Source organism: Limulus polyphemus, unplaced genomic scaffold (assembly GCF_000517525.1).
Source record: "Limulus polyphemus unplaced genomic scaffold, Limulus_polyphemus-2.1.2 Scaffold647, whole genome shotgun sequence".
Taxonomy (NCBI): domain Eukaryota; kingdom Metazoa; phylum Arthropoda; class Merostomata; order Xiphosura; family Limulidae; genus Limulus; species Limulus polyphemus.
In genome coordinates, this window is record NW_013666257.1 from 454,963 (window position 1) to 470,479 (window position 15,517).

The following is a 15,517-nucleotide window of genomic DNA, read 5'->3' on the forward strand; positions in this document are numbered from 1 at the left end:
TGTGTGTGTATATGAATGAAACAATAATAAAAATATTTTAAAACTTTTTATTACTGTTAATTTAAAACAAGTAAATAAAAACACGTAAAGTATAAATATCAGTTTTTATCCTCTTTTACGTGTGTGTTTTATTTATTTTTTTAAATTAACAGTAATAAAGAGTTTAAAATATTTTAAAGATATTTCTATATTGTTTCATTTTTATTAATCACTTCCCTGAGCAAAATATATTTGATTCCTTGTACTTATATATATATATATAAAAAATTTTGATTTTCTAAAAACTAAAAATTCTAACAATTGCTAAAATTACGTTTATTTTTAATTATCATTACTAAAAAATAAGGTGTTGTGACTGAACTTTGTAATTGTCTTGTCTTTAATTTGTTAGTGTGGGGTGATTGAGTGTGTTCCAAATGCTAAATCGCGTGACCAGCTCGGGCGGCAGACAGACATAGGAATGTACGAGTACTTCATCAAGAAGTATGGAGATGAGTCCACTCAACAGTTTCAGGAAGTAAGGGTTAATATGTGAATCCCTTAACTATAAACTTTTGCTTTAACTGTCTTATAGATTATCAAATTTAAGTATTAAAATTATTAAATGCAATCTTCAACAAATTTTGGAAATGTATTCACTACAAAAATAATATATAATCTTTTTAAAAAAAGATCTGTCAGTAATTTCTGTCTAAAGGTTTGAATATCTTTAGCAATTGTAGTAAATTATTATCAAATAATTTTTAAATATTTTTGTTAAATATACAAGTAGTGCTTTTAAATCTACTTTAAGATAAGATCATATTTTACTGTTTGAAATTTTAAGATGAGATCATATTTTATTGTTAGAATATCCTTTTATTCATCCATGTTGTTAATTAATTTTTTTTAATTTAGAGAAGTAGCCCAACTGTAAGTCTGAGAGCTTATAATACAAAACAATGGGTTTCGATACCTGTTGTTGTCAGAGCTTATAATACAAAACAATGGGTTTCGATACCTGTTGTTGTCAGGGAACAGATAACCCATTGTGTAGCTTCGTGCTTTAAAAATACTAAAAAAATTGAGAAGTAGAATTTTTTATAGATTTATTTGTCCTAAAGCCTTTAATGTTAGACTTCTTTATTATGATTAGTCTGTGTAAATATTTGCATTCAGTGTAGTAGAGGATTTGTGTATGTTTTTTGTAACATGTTGCCTAGAAGAGATTATATGGTTAAATGAGTCAGTTTATCCCCCTTTCTCATAGGCTAGACGTAATTTTGTCAAAAGCATGGCTGCTTATAGTGTAATAGGTTTCCTGCTGCAGATCAAAGATCGTCACAATGGAAATATCATGTTAGATGGGGATGGTCATATAATCCACATAGGTGAGTATTTTTTAAAATAATAGACAGTCCACATCTTTGTTATGGTCTTCATTTATTTCAAAAAGTCAAAAATAGCCTGTTATTATCTCTAATTGTTGAGTAAGCTTTTAATGAGGAATAAAAAATGTAGTAATACTCTAAATGCAGTAGCAACCTATAACAGGCTTCTGAATATGAAAAATAACATTGATTTATTTTTTCTGAAAGTGGCTACTTCCAAAATGTTAGTAATATTGTATCAGTAGTGCAAAGAAATACTGCTTTCAAATGACTTTTTTATGTAAAATTCTTGAAATTCATAAAATTGTAAACTCGTAGTTCTATTGCTGCTTATTCCATTACGAAGCTCAAAGCTATCATTTTTCATTAAGCCTCTGTGAGTGTCCCTACTATTACACCAGATTTATTTAATAGAAGTAATTCCTTTATAAGAGCAGAGAAATTGTGACAAAATATTTCAGAACCAAATTATCAAAACTTTGGCTTTTCAGATTTTGGCTTTATGTTTGAGAGTTCTCCTGGTGGCAACTTAGGATTTGAACCTGACATCAAGCTTACCGATGAGATGGTGATGATTATGGGTGGCAAAATGGAGGCTGCACCTTTCCGCTGGTTCATGGAGCTGTGTGTACAGGCTTATCTTGCTGTGAGGCATGTGAAGCATACTTTATCCATATTTAAAGATTAATTTTCCATGTTAATTTACATTGGAGTGTGCAGTACAATCAGATAAATTAGTGTAATTTAAATGAATTTCAAATAACTAGTAACATATAATACAATACAAAAGCTCCAGATCAAATTTATGTTGCTATTTTTTAAAATTTTAAATAGGTATTTGGCTAATTAAGATTTAAGTATTAAAAACTGTTAGTTTTATGTTTATAACACTGTACCTTAAAGGCCTTTATGCTTTACCAATTTTAACATCACTTCTTTTGTTATATTGTATTAATTTGGGTAATATGGCCATGTAGTCCATGTAATATTTTCAGGTAAAAATTAACTTAGCAATCAGATAGATAAAAACAGTTTTATTCAAGAAATAAGGAGAGTGATTCTGACTCAGATAACTTATCTAAGTCTTTCTAATGTGTGTAAAATAATGAAGCTGACGGGACAAAGTTACTAAAAATCAAAACTATCTTCAAAAATTATGTTAAAACTGCATACAAATCAATCTCAGTGACTTTCTGGACCATGCGTTCATGTTAAAACTGCATATAAACCAATCTCAATGACTTTTTGGATCATGCGTTCATGCTAAAACTGCATACAGACCAATCTCAGTGACTTTTTGGACCATACATTCATGCTAAAACTGCATACAAACCAATCTCAATGACTTTTTGGACCATACATTCATGCTAAAACTGGATACAAACCAATCTCAGTGACTTTCTGGACCATGTGTTCATGGTAAAACTGCATACAAACCAATCTCAGTGACAATCTGGACCATACATTCATGCTAAAACTAGATACAAACCAATCTCAGTGACTTTCTGAACCATACATTCATGCTAAAACTGGATACAAACCAATCTCAGTGACTTTCTGGACCATACATTCATGCTAAAACTGCATACAAACCAATCTCAGTGACTTCTGGACCATACATTCATGCTAAAATTGTTTGTATGCAGTTTTAGCATGAATATATGGTCCAGAAAGTCATTGAGATTGGTTTGTATGCGTTTGTATGCAGTTTTAGCATGAATATATGGTCCAGAAAGTCACTGAGATTGGTTTGTATGCAGTTTTAGCATGAACGTATGGTCCAGAAAGTCACTGAGATTGGTTTGTATGCAGTTTTAGCATGAACGTATGGTCCAGAAAGTCACTGAGATTGTCAATCTCAATGACTTCTGGACCATACGTTCATGCTAAAACTGCATACAAACCAATCTCAGTGACTTTCTGGACCATATGTTCATGCTAAAACTGCATGCAATCTGAATAACAAACAATTTTTGAAAATTTTTATATCACTAAAACAGGTAGAAAACATAATATGTCTTCATATCACGTTCTAATACTTCTAATAGTGATTGAGCATTCTCATAAGAAAGAGAATGCTGATTTTATATCATTCTCACGTGAAGCCAGCTCTGACTTCGTTCATGGAAAGATTTTTTTCAGCCTATTTAAATTACGTTAAACTAACAAATTTTTATCCTATATGTATGTCCATCTAACTCTTCTTACAGTATTTGTATTATTAGGACTAAACTTGGCAGGTGTCAAGGGAGGCTAAAATGCCCCTGTAAAGCACCTAGGTATTATGAGGGCCTAAAAATAGGATTTTCAGGTCTCTGAACCCAAATCTCATATCAGAATTTTTGTTCTTTACCCCCACCCTCTGCCCCAAGGATACTGGAGATGTAATTTTTTAGAATTTGTTTATACCCCCACTCACAAGCTAGCTGGACAAACTTGGCACACATGCTCAGGTATTACAAACAGGTGTCCTAATGTATTGTTGTTGTTTTTTTTGGGGGGAGAGTATAGACCTTTTTGGGGTAACTATAAAAGAAATTAAGGATAATGAAGGAGTTTGATCAGTATATTGGGGACTCTTTGACCCTTTTGAATCCTGCAGTAGAGAACAGGTATTTTATGCTAGTATATCACAATTATTTTTGGCAAGCTTATGGACACATCATTAAGTTATCTGAATTAAATTAATTGTCAGTTGTTGTTTTTAGATAAATAATAACAATTAATTTAATTAATCTTTTTTTTTTATTTCAGCATATTTACTGTGTCACTTTAGCTCACTAAATATTGTTGAAACAAAGTTGTTATATTTTATTGTGAATTTCTTTTCCTTCATTAGGCCTTACAGAGATTCCTTGATTTCAATGGTCACTCTGATGCTGGATACGCGTCTTCCGTGCTTTCGTGGACAGACTATCAAACAGTTGTACACCAGGTTCCAACCAGATGCCAGTGAGAAAGATGCTGCCCAGTACATGATAAAGATCATTAGGGATTCTTTTCTTAACTTCCGAACTCGTACTTACGATATGATCCAGTATTATCAGAATCAGATCCCTTACTGAAAACATCTAAAGTTAGTAGTACTAGTATACCTGTCACAAGAGCTGAATTGATGTGTAGCTTTACCAGAAACCTTACACAATTGTTTAATACATAATTTTTACTATAGCTATTCTCTTGCCAAATATCTTAATGCCTACTGCAACATTAATCAGCACTATACACGATACATTGATTCCTTTATTTGTTTTATAAAATATGGTTTAGTTTTGTCAATTTTCCCATACCATTATGATTGTATTACTTACCTGATGTAATCAGAACTCTATAGTTTTTAAAACCAAACATTTGTATAAATTATTACCGTATCTCTTATTAAGTTCTTTACAGCACCTAATACTTCAGATCTCTATATGTTACTGAATTCATAATCTTTTAATATTATAAGAAGTTGATTATTCTTTGCTCCAACTATAGTGAACTATCATTAGATTTTGGAGGTATCTTTACTTGAAGTTGTGTTTTTAACTTCCAACAGGTGTAAAATTGTTTGTGTATGTACTTGTGATCTTATTCAGCACTATACACGATACATTGATTCCTTTATTTGTTTTATAAAATATGGTTTAGTTTAGGGTATAGAGTTATGATGATTATCCAATTTTAAACTGTTAAATTAATGATTTCCTTAGAGATACATCTTCCTTCATATGGTGTTTTTTTTTCTATATTTGTGTGATAATACACATCATGTCAGCAATCTCAGAACCTTATTTTTACTCCTTTCACTAATGTTTATGCTTATTGTACATCATTTGTAGAGAACCGTATAGGTGTAGTACTTGTTAATGGTTAAATTGGCTGTTATTGCCACCTCTGATATCCATGTTCAATTCCATGCTTGGTCATACATAGGAAAACTTTGATGTTTTAAAATATAATAAGCTAATTCAAGTTGGTATTAATTGTTGTTGTCTGTAGAGCATGCTGTTTTAAGAAACAGCTTGCAATTTTTTGTTAGATGTCTGCTCTTTATCTAGTCAATGAGCATATGTACATATATATATATATATATATATTAGAAAATTATTACTAATTGTTTACTGTCAATAGTAAAAAAGTGTAATGTCTAAATTATAAAATTAGGAACTGCTGGCCAGTAATATATGTAAAATTCTAGATCAGTTAATAAAATTATCTTATGCCTGATATCCTTATTCATACTTGTTTTCATACTTCTCTTCATATGAATGAACTCGACAAATTAAAGATGGAAAGTGAATTTAGTTCATGAAAAGGATCTAATTCACAATATGATTATTTTGTCCTATAACCAACTTTCGAAATATCACAGACATAGCAGATAGGCTAAGATAAATAGAGTAATTCATAATGGAGATGTTTCCACTATTAGCACTTATAGTATGGGGGCAGCATAATGCTCTTTTCAAAATATAATTTTCTCCATTATTCCTACTTTTTGATTCAGTTGGTATAGGCTTTTCTAAGCATTAGGAAATTTAGATCCTGGCAGATACATCGTGTAATGATAAACAGTAGATTAACGACAACAATGTGTGTATGGTATCAAACATTTAATCATCGACCGTTTTAAAATGTACATAAACCATCTTCAGCAAGCTATGTTTAACAAGGTAAAGTAATAGGTACCAACTATTTATAGAGTTTAAACATTATGTAAAGATTAATTTCAATACAGAATAAAAGGATGAAGTCAAGTAAAAACAACAACAAATGGGAAAGAATAGAAAAATGCAACAATTGTAACAAAATGATACAAGTTATCAAAACAGGCTTAACTGTAGCAAGGCTGTGTTATTGTTTGAAGTTGGAAGTTCATTCATAATAGCTAAACTTTCTTTAATTAAAAGTTCGATATTGGATGATCCAGATGAGATGACTTTGAAATTATTAATCAAGATGGGGTGGCTGCAATATGTTTACTATGTGTGCAAATTGCACTCTGGAGGATGTGATAGTTTTTTGCCGGGTCTGGAATGTACTCCCATATGTTCGCAGGTGTAATTGGTATACAGTCTTGCCAAAGTAAGTGGCATTACAGACATCATATGGATAGGCAATAGGTCTTTAGATCTGAATAGGTTTTGAATCTTAAAAGGTAATTTAAATATCATATGTAGTTTTACTTGTGGATAAAAAGTTTTCATTATTCTTCAAATTTGTGACTTCACTATGAAACTTGTTTACCTAAGAAAGGAATGATCAGTCTTAATGGGTATTTTTCTACAGTATTTGGTTTCTTTGGGAGTTCAATTTTGTGAAAGAGGAATTTGCATGTAAGAGTTTGAATAAAATGTAAGGGATAGCCATTATTTATTAAATATTCTGTTGGTTAGTAATTTCGGTATGAAGAGAGAGAGAGGTGGTTAGAGCAGATGTTATATGCTTTGTTGAATAGACTGAGTATAAGGAAGGCTACCTTTAAAGGGGTTTGGAATAAAAACTGTCAAATTGAATGTATCAGCCTGTATATGTTTTTTTACAATAAACAGCTGTTGTAAAGTGATTATCCAATTGCTGATTTGGACATCAAGAAAAGGCAATTTACCAATTTATTTTCAGTTTCGCAAGTACGATTAATCTTAGGGTGTTTCAAGTTTTAATAATTCAAGAATTGTTTGATGTGAAAGAGTAAAAACGTGTCATAAACATACTTTATGTATAAGGTCGGTTCATATTCGGCAGGACAGGTGTCTAACCAAAACCGCTCACAGTAACAAAGGAATGCGTTAGCGAGAGTCGGTCCTATAGGTGACCCCATTACCACACCATCTATTTGTTTATATAGCTGACTGTTGAAGACAAAGTGATTATCCTTGAGGGCAAGGTTACGTAATTCTTCGAACTGTTGACTGTTAAAGTTTGCGCATATTTCATTTTTGCGAGGGAAAAGTTCGTTTCAGACTATTTGTATTGTTTCCTCAAGTGGAATGTTTGTGAATAAAGATTCAATGTCAAAACTAAAGAGTATATACTGATCAGCATTAGTAATTTTAACAATTTCTTGTGCAAAAGAAAAGGAACCTTTAAGTGTAAATTTAGCATAGGAACGAGAAATTTAGCCAATTTATAAGTATGGGAACAGATGCTGGATGGGGCCTGGCATGGCCAGGTGGTTAGGGCGCTCAACTCGCAATCTGTGGGTCGCGGGTTCGAATCCCCCTCCCATCAAACATGCTCGCCCTTTCAACTGTGGGGGCGTTATAATGTGAGGGTCAATCCCACAATTCGTTGGTAAAAGAGTAGCCCAAGAGTTGGCGGTGGGTGGTGATGACTAACTGCCTTCCCTTTAGTCTTTTACTGCTAAATTAGGGACAGCTAGCGCAGATAGTCCTCGTGTAGCTTTGCGCGAAATTCAAAAACAAACAAGAATGTGATAAGTATGTTTTCTAACTACTTTGGTTATATACAAATTTAAAACATTTTTAGTTCATTTATTTTTATACAGTTTTAGCATAAACACGTGGTCCAGAAGAGTGGCTTCTTCTAGTTGCTTTGTTTTGTACAGAAGGTTATGTCTGTTGTGCCCAAGAGGAAATTGTAGTAATGTATATCATCCGTATTGAAAGAATTAGCGACTGTAATATCTTTTGCTGGTCAACGTAACATTGTTCAGATGTTACAATCAACCAATCTATTCAGTTCTACTTGGTATTCATTGTAACTAGTTTAGCAGTGATTAATCTTGAATGAACTATTCAGTGATCCAGTAGAGGCGATCATCCACTTGTATATGTGGGTACTCACACTTGTTTCTAAATAAAAATCGTCTTCGCTATTCTCCAAACGTGTCCAATTTGTTTATTTCTCACGAATCATAAAACTCAGTCAAGTTATCAAACACAGATTATTCTCCTTATTTCTTGGTCGAATCTGCTGTTGTTAACGGATCTAAATTGCTGATACTTGTGGGAAAATCAGTTCATCTAAAAATACAACAGCTGGTTTTAGTTATATAGGAAGTCTTTACATTTTTTGGTTAATTAGTTTCTATGCTGTTTTAGCATAATCACGTGGTGCAGAAAGTCGTCGAGGTTGTCTTTTTCTAGGTTTTTTCTCTCTCTTCTCTATAGTAGATAGTGTATATTTTTTGCCTGAAGAAATATAGCAGTAGCATATAGCGTCCATGTTGAAAGGATCAGCGACTGTAATATCCTTTGCGGGCCAAATTTACAATTTTTGTGTGTTACAGCTGACCAACGCTGTGAGAGATCCAGGGTCACAAGGTGATATTATCGACTGGACAAATAAAACAAATTATCTGTAGAATTGAAGCATGCTTTCTTGTTTCATTTCTACTAGGAGATCATCAAGTAAAGACGCTATTTCGAGATCATCGTATTTTAAGTTTACAGAGATCAATTCTAATATAGTGAAAGGTGTGGGAGTAAATACAGCCTAATAGAAGTATCGACTGCGCAAGTACGCAAACTGTGCTTTCTATATCTCTAATTGTAGAAATAAAGGTTTTTCTTTATTTCATCACAGTTGTTAAATTTCCTTATTTTACATACAATATGAAATTCAATCAAGTTATTAAGTACAGTACTCCACATATTTCCTGTTCGAATATGCTCTTTCTTTTTGCAGATCTAACTATCTGATACTTGTAAAAAATCAGTTCAACTGTAACTACTACAATATTCTAAGAATTATCAGTAATACCTGAGACCCTTACAGACTGCCTTTCTGTTACTTCTGTTTATTCCGGTGTCTAAATTTGTTATAACCAGTAGTAATCTGAGTGCTGAACTAAGGGGTGGGGGATTCTTTCTGTGTTTTTTGGTGAATATCTTTGTCCAATGTATTCTGTTGGTGTCGTTGTGACGATGATGTTCCTACCAGTGGATTGAGTGAAAAGTCCGTTATACGGATACTAGTATTTCTATTCGCTTTTTGTTTGTTAAAAATTGTATTTATGCATGCCTTTTGTGAGAGGGGATAAATTACTGTCACTGATACCAGCAGTATCTTTTACACCTACTCTAAAATGCACCGCTTATTGTCTGATTATCTTTGTTATCGTTATTTATTTATGGAAGATTGTGATTTAGTTCTGTTTTTCGCTCATCATGTTTCGGAATTGCTGTTTAGTTTGATTTTTCGTATTATCGCCCAATTAATAAAGAAAATATCCTTTTACTCCTAATTGTTACTACTGATTTTCAGTGAAGTTTCTTAAAATAAAGATGAATGTGCAAACTAAAATGCTGAGATAAAATCAAGAGCATTTTTTTTTCTTTCCTAAAGCTGAAGGTCGCATGATTTTAAAAAGGAAGAAGGAAAAAAAAACGATTTTCTACATATCCTGCTTCGAAACATTTAAAATATTTGAAATTTAATCGCCTTCTATGAGTGTCGCTAGTATCGCTGGGCTTGTAAAGGTCATCAATTTATTTGCAGTCTTACTGTTACTATAACTATAATAGTTTATAATATTGCTAGTACTATGTAGTAGTGTGCTGCTTTATTGTAGAAGCATTCTATATAATGTATGTTGATTGTTGAATAATAGTAAGAAACATAGTAAATCGGTCATTTGGATTCCGTGTTTATATTTTATTTACGATTCAAGAGAAACATTTTCGCCGTTCTTTAACGGATCAAGTTCGCGAAGAGTAGAGTATATAATATTATTATTGTATATATAATATATTGAATTTGAAATTTAAATACATCAAACCTGTGAAACTGAAATTGTTTATCGTTAGTTATTTAATACATTAACTGCTCTGTATCTTGCCTATTACTAGTGTCAGTAGTATTTCTCCCACTATTCTTGTACTTTAATACATGTAGTAATACTAAATTGTTTAATAACAATATTTATATCAGAATAAATAAGTTGGAAAGAAGAACTTTGTACAAATTATAGTGACTAGTTAGTTTAATAGTTGACTTATAATTTTAGCGTTACCTTCCTAAATTATTGTTAGCCTGAACTAATAACTACATAATATTAATAATGATATTATATTGATAATATTCGTTAGGGTAATAACTACATAATATTAATAATGATAATATATTGATAATATTCGTTAGGGTAATAACTACATAATATTAATGATATTATATTGATAATATTCGTTAGGGTAATAACTACATAATATTAATAATGATATTATGTTGATAATATTCGTTAGGGTAATAACTACATGATATTAATAATGATATTATGTTGATAATGTACATTAGGCTAATAACTACATAATATTAATAATGATATTATATTGATAATGTATGTTGTGAATAATTTACACACTACTACTTAATCATTTACGATTTAAAGCTCTAAAAGCAATAGTAATTGAACTTAGAAGTGCTACTCAGTAGGGCTCGCAAGCCCTACTATTAATATCAGAGCCAATTATTTACATAACACATAGTCATCACTTATAGTCATCACATCTTTAAATTTAATGTTTCAAAGTATTGATGACTTAGGATTATTCATACTTTGCAGTAAATCTTGGATTGTTACTAATGAATTGTATGATTCTTTACAAAAAAGTATTAAAGAACAAACTAACCTAATGATCAGTACAATAGAAAGGAAGTTGATAACTACTTAAACTAGCAAGCTTTGAAATGTATTTATTTTTTATAAGAAAGTAGAATTGCCAGTCACTAGTTTGACAACTGATTGTGATAGCATTAGTTAAGTATATGGATACATTTGTCATTAAGATATTTAGTTGGGGCCTGTGTAACCTAAAGTTTGATTTAGTCAATATTTGTTAAAGTGCAGTTTTCTAATGGCTATTCACAAAATGTAAATAAGACATACAAATGACAATAATAAATTGGTAGCTAAGGTTGGAATAGTGAAATAACAAATGTATTGAATTTTGTAAGATAAACTATGTTTGAAATTAGTTGTAGTATGCCTGAAGCATATCTCTGAATTAGTTTAAAATAACTTTTTGGGTCCATTGTTGGAAATAATGACAATGTTTATTTTTGTCAGATGTAAAATGCATGGAATGATAGTGTGTTAAACACATTTTAGAGTGCATGAACCATCGCTGAGTTTTAAATTGGAAGTTGAACAGATTTCTGTCTAACATTCTGGTTTAACATGGCTGAATCATATAAGCCACAAAATTTTTTAAGATTTGGGAAAGACAGGATTAGCTCTAATTAGAAAGTTTTATTTTTCTAATCTTATATTGTGGAATGAGTTACCATTGACAGTAGTGGAAGGTATACAAATTTTTTTTGGAAAAGAAAACTGTACGGTACTACATTATACACTATCAGGTTTTTTGCAGAATATCTTTAGAATCCATTGTAAGATTTTTGTGTGAAATCTTATGTCTCTTTGCATTTAAAGTTTAATTCAGTAGTCTGAATTTATATTATAAAAATCTCATAAAGTACACGCAATACTAACATTTAGACAGAGATTGGCTGTTGTAAAAAGTATTCTCTTCAAATGTGTAAGACTTGCCACTTCATAGTTTCTGTCCAGAAGATACTGGTCAATTCTTTATATAATAATTTATCCAGTTATAACATTTCAAAAAAGATGAAAGATTAAATGCAGACAGGTTGAGTGGTCTTCCATCTGTTTGTTGTCCTTGTACATATATGCATGACACCGTTACAAATCTGTTGAGTACTCATGAAAATTTAATCTTAAAAACAATAGAAACATCTTAAGTTTGATTAAAATAAAAATCCAGATGAAGTATAAGAAGCTAAGAATGGAGTGATTACACCAATATCAATAAATCTCTCTTGACTGTGTACTATTTCCTTGTGTGTTTCTTACTTTACAGATGTTTTTACACATGAGGGTGACTGACTCTTGTCATGAAATTGAATGAAAGCTATTACTTTTCTCTTGAAACTGGATTATATAGAAACCTTTTTACCTAGTAACATCCACAGACTCTGGTGCTAGCCTTTCTTTTATATTTATACAGTGCTTTCAAAAATTTGTTGCTTAGCTTTTCAGTAGTAAATATGTGAATAAGCAATACAGTTAAAGAAGGAACTACTTTGAATTTGATAAAGTGTTTTATGTTTGTTCCTTAATACATATAGCTCATAATAATTTATTTATTTTTACTTTAAGGGAACAGACATGTTGTAACATCAAGAATACCGAGAGTGTTTTAGTGTTAGAGATGTGACTGTTGTATTTAAACCAAGGTAACTTGATTTCCTTAACTTGGTGTTGATATGACACCTATTGGATTTACGATGGAAAAACCAGAAACTCTGGATCAAAACATGCTCATTTCCCGTAGTCAGTCTGGCCTAGTAATACCACGAGCACAAACAATGTTAGCAGTTGGCTCTCAGGAAACATCAGTCACCAAGTCCCAGTCTGGTTCCCCACGTAGAAATTTCTCATGTGATCTATCTTGTGCTATGAGGTACACTGAACCTCTTTCGTTCACTACAAGTCATGCTCCTGTCCCGAGTGAAAGAAGATTTTCTCATTCCTATCCAGAACTTAAACAGTTTGGTGATTTTCTTAACTCCCAGGAAGTGAATTCAGATTCTGATGGCAGTACAACCCAAAGTGTAACATCAAGTACAGATTATCAACCCTCTTGGAACAGAAAATTAGATTTTTTATTTTTCAGTGTTTCTCACGCCTTGGGATTAGGAAACATTTGGAGGTTTCCATATTTTTGTTATATGAATGGTGGAGGTAAGGAATTCATACATGTACGTTTAAAAGGCAAAAATATTAGTATAAGTTTAAACTAAATTTGCAGTAGCTATGAGTAAAAAGAATCACAGTACGTAAAAAAAATAAAAACATTTCGATAACAACTGTTCAAACTTTGAAAACTATGAAGTATGTAATGATAAAATAATGTAGAATTACATATGGATAGTACAACAGGGAAAATCTTAAACCAAATCGTAGTTCTAAAAGAACTAGTGGAAACTAGAGTTATAGTACTTTTTTGTTTCCTAATACTGGTGCAAGTTTAACTATATTTAAACTTGTATTTATTGTTTTGACAAAATTGTGTGTAAAATTCTTAATGATGATTAGAGTTCTGTTAATTTTCAATCTCTAAACTACATTATGATGTCAGTTTGAAACATGTACTAACCTTAAGAGATAATACTAGAAAGGCATTTATAGATTGCAACCCCTACCTTGCATATTGACTGCCATTTGTAGTATCTAACCTCAAATATAAAACAAACAATTCCTCCCCCTCAAAAATGTAGGTTTAAATACCAATATTCTCATTCTTAATTTGCACTTGCATTTTTACCAATTGTAAAAATCTCTTGACATTCATTGATCTTGACTTTTGTTGTTTGTTCAGCAAAAGCTAGTCAGTTTGTCTTGTGTAGTTTTGTTTATTGTAAGCTGACCTTCTGTGGGCATTTCATATTAGAGTGCATTGAACTTTTAGTTTTTTGATACAGTTTATGGATATTAAATTGTATAAATTGCTTTCAAGAACTAAAATACTTGAAATTTGTTATGATTTATTACAGAAAATCAAGTTATCTGACTTGTAACATATTTATTAGCTGTAAGTAATCTGGAATGGTAAAATTTTCAACTAAAACAGCTAGTTAAGATATATATAGCAGCTTTTTTTTTAAGTTTTAATGTTTAATTTTTAACTTTGGATGTGGTGTATTCAGTTAATTTAAGAGTTTTACGAAATGTTTGATAAATATTTGCATGATAAGAGCTAGCTTTGGGTTCTTTTAGTGTTTAATTTAGTGGGTAGGATGGCCTAGATGGACCAAAAGGTCCCGTGTTGTCCTTTAATGTTATCTTATTAATTTTGAGAAATTTGATTAGCCTTTGATCACATGGCTGGTGTTACTCAATCTCCAACTTATCTTTCCGAGTCTAATTTTTTATAATTTGGGTTTTGTTATTTATGTAGGCTTAATGTGCTCTAAATACCTGCTTAAGAATACAATTTTGTTTGTGCATCTTATCTGCTGCTATTGTAAAATATTGTCTTATCTTCTGTTATCATGAGATGTGGCTCATCTGTTATTACTATATGACATTATGTTTGTGTTGTATTTGCTGTGATTGTAAGGTAGTATGTCTCATCTGCTGTTATTGTAAGATGTTGTGTATCTTATCTGCTGTTATTGTCAGATATTTTTTTATCCTCTCATCTCTCCAAGCTTAGCTTTTAAACCTGTGCTATGTGGCCGTCAACATGAAAAATTTGTTGCCGAATGAAAATTTTAGTGTCCAGAAAAGATTTGTGGTGGCAAGCTTCCCTTAAACCTATAAAAGAAAAAAACAACAACAACATATTGTATTTCAAGTCTTAATTTTGATATATATCCAATCAGACAATATAGCATACTGTTTTTTTCTAACTCAAACACTGTTTTTCAAATCCACTATGTCCTCATAGTTTCATTCAGACCAGGCTTTGTATCTTTCTTGTTGCCCTCTTGTTTGAGTTATTCCAGGCCTCAGCATTAAAGGTCTGGAGAGCTGGTCCATTTCCAGTGATTCTGATGAGATCCTCATGGGTGTCCACTGCAAGTCACTCCTGCTTCTTTCTTTTGAGCATCGAAGACCTCACATTGGGCTAGACGTACCAACATGATCGTCACCAGATGTAGGATGTCTGAAAAATTAAAACACATTGTTATAAAATGGATATACATTAAAACATTTTCTATAGCAAGTAAATATTTGTGTGTATTCTGGTATAAGAAGTTTGAATTTTTTTGAGGCTGAAAAAACTAAACAGGCATCTACACGAACTTACTGTTGACAATTTGTTATCATACACAAATGAATTACAAGTGAACATTAGTACCTTGTAGTCAATCTTGTATGGCTTCTTGGTCCCATACTCCACTGAAGGACTTGTCTAGAAATACACTGATCACCAGGAATGCCCCCCCCTACCTATATATATATATATTCTGATGTTTGTTACTGTCATGACTGAAAATATATAATAAGAAATTAATTTATTTGGCTCTATAGGAGGAAGTTTTAAATGATTATTATAAAAGACTTAAACAGAAATGCATAAGTCTTTTGTATTTATAACAGATTTAATAACATGTAATAATTTTTTTTTGGGGGGGGGGGTACAAATTTAAGTTGCCTACCTTGTCAACAG

At 31.5% G+C, this 15,517-nt stretch overlaps 2 protein-coding genes across 2 annotated transcripts in view; both read left to right on the top strand.

The window, feature by feature from the left end:
- Positions 1 to 6,848, top strand: part of LOC106459677 (phosphatidylinositol 4-kinase alpha-like) — a 78,483-nt gene extending 71,635 nt beyond the window's left edge. The window contains exons 44-47 of the mRNA XM_013919318.2: positions 392 to 517; positions 1,250 to 1,370; positions 1,862 to 2,021; positions 4,210 to 6,848. Of these exons, the coding sequence (XP_013774772.1) occupies positions 392 to 517; positions 1,250 to 1,370; positions 1,862 to 2,021; positions 4,210 to 4,435 (633 nt within the window). The 3' untranslated portion in view covers positions 4,436 to 6,848. The remainder of the gene's footprint in view (positions 1 to 391; positions 518 to 1,249; positions 1,371 to 1,861; positions 2,022 to 4,209) is intronic.
- A 3,013-nt stretch (positions 6,849 to 9,861) lies between these two features.
- The window catches only part of LOC106459678 (sodium- and chloride-dependent GABA transporter ine-like), a 34,629-nt gene continuing 28,973 nt past the window's right edge, over positions 9,862 to 15,517 (top strand). Inside the window, exons 1-2 of the mRNA XM_022386212.1 lie at positions 9,862 to 10,038; positions 12,499 to 13,083. Of these exons, the coding sequence (XP_022241920.1) occupies positions 12,606 to 13,083 (478 nt within the window). The 5' untranslated portion in view covers positions 9,862 to 10,038; positions 12,499 to 12,605. The remainder of the gene's footprint in view (positions 10,039 to 12,498; positions 13,084 to 15,517) is intronic.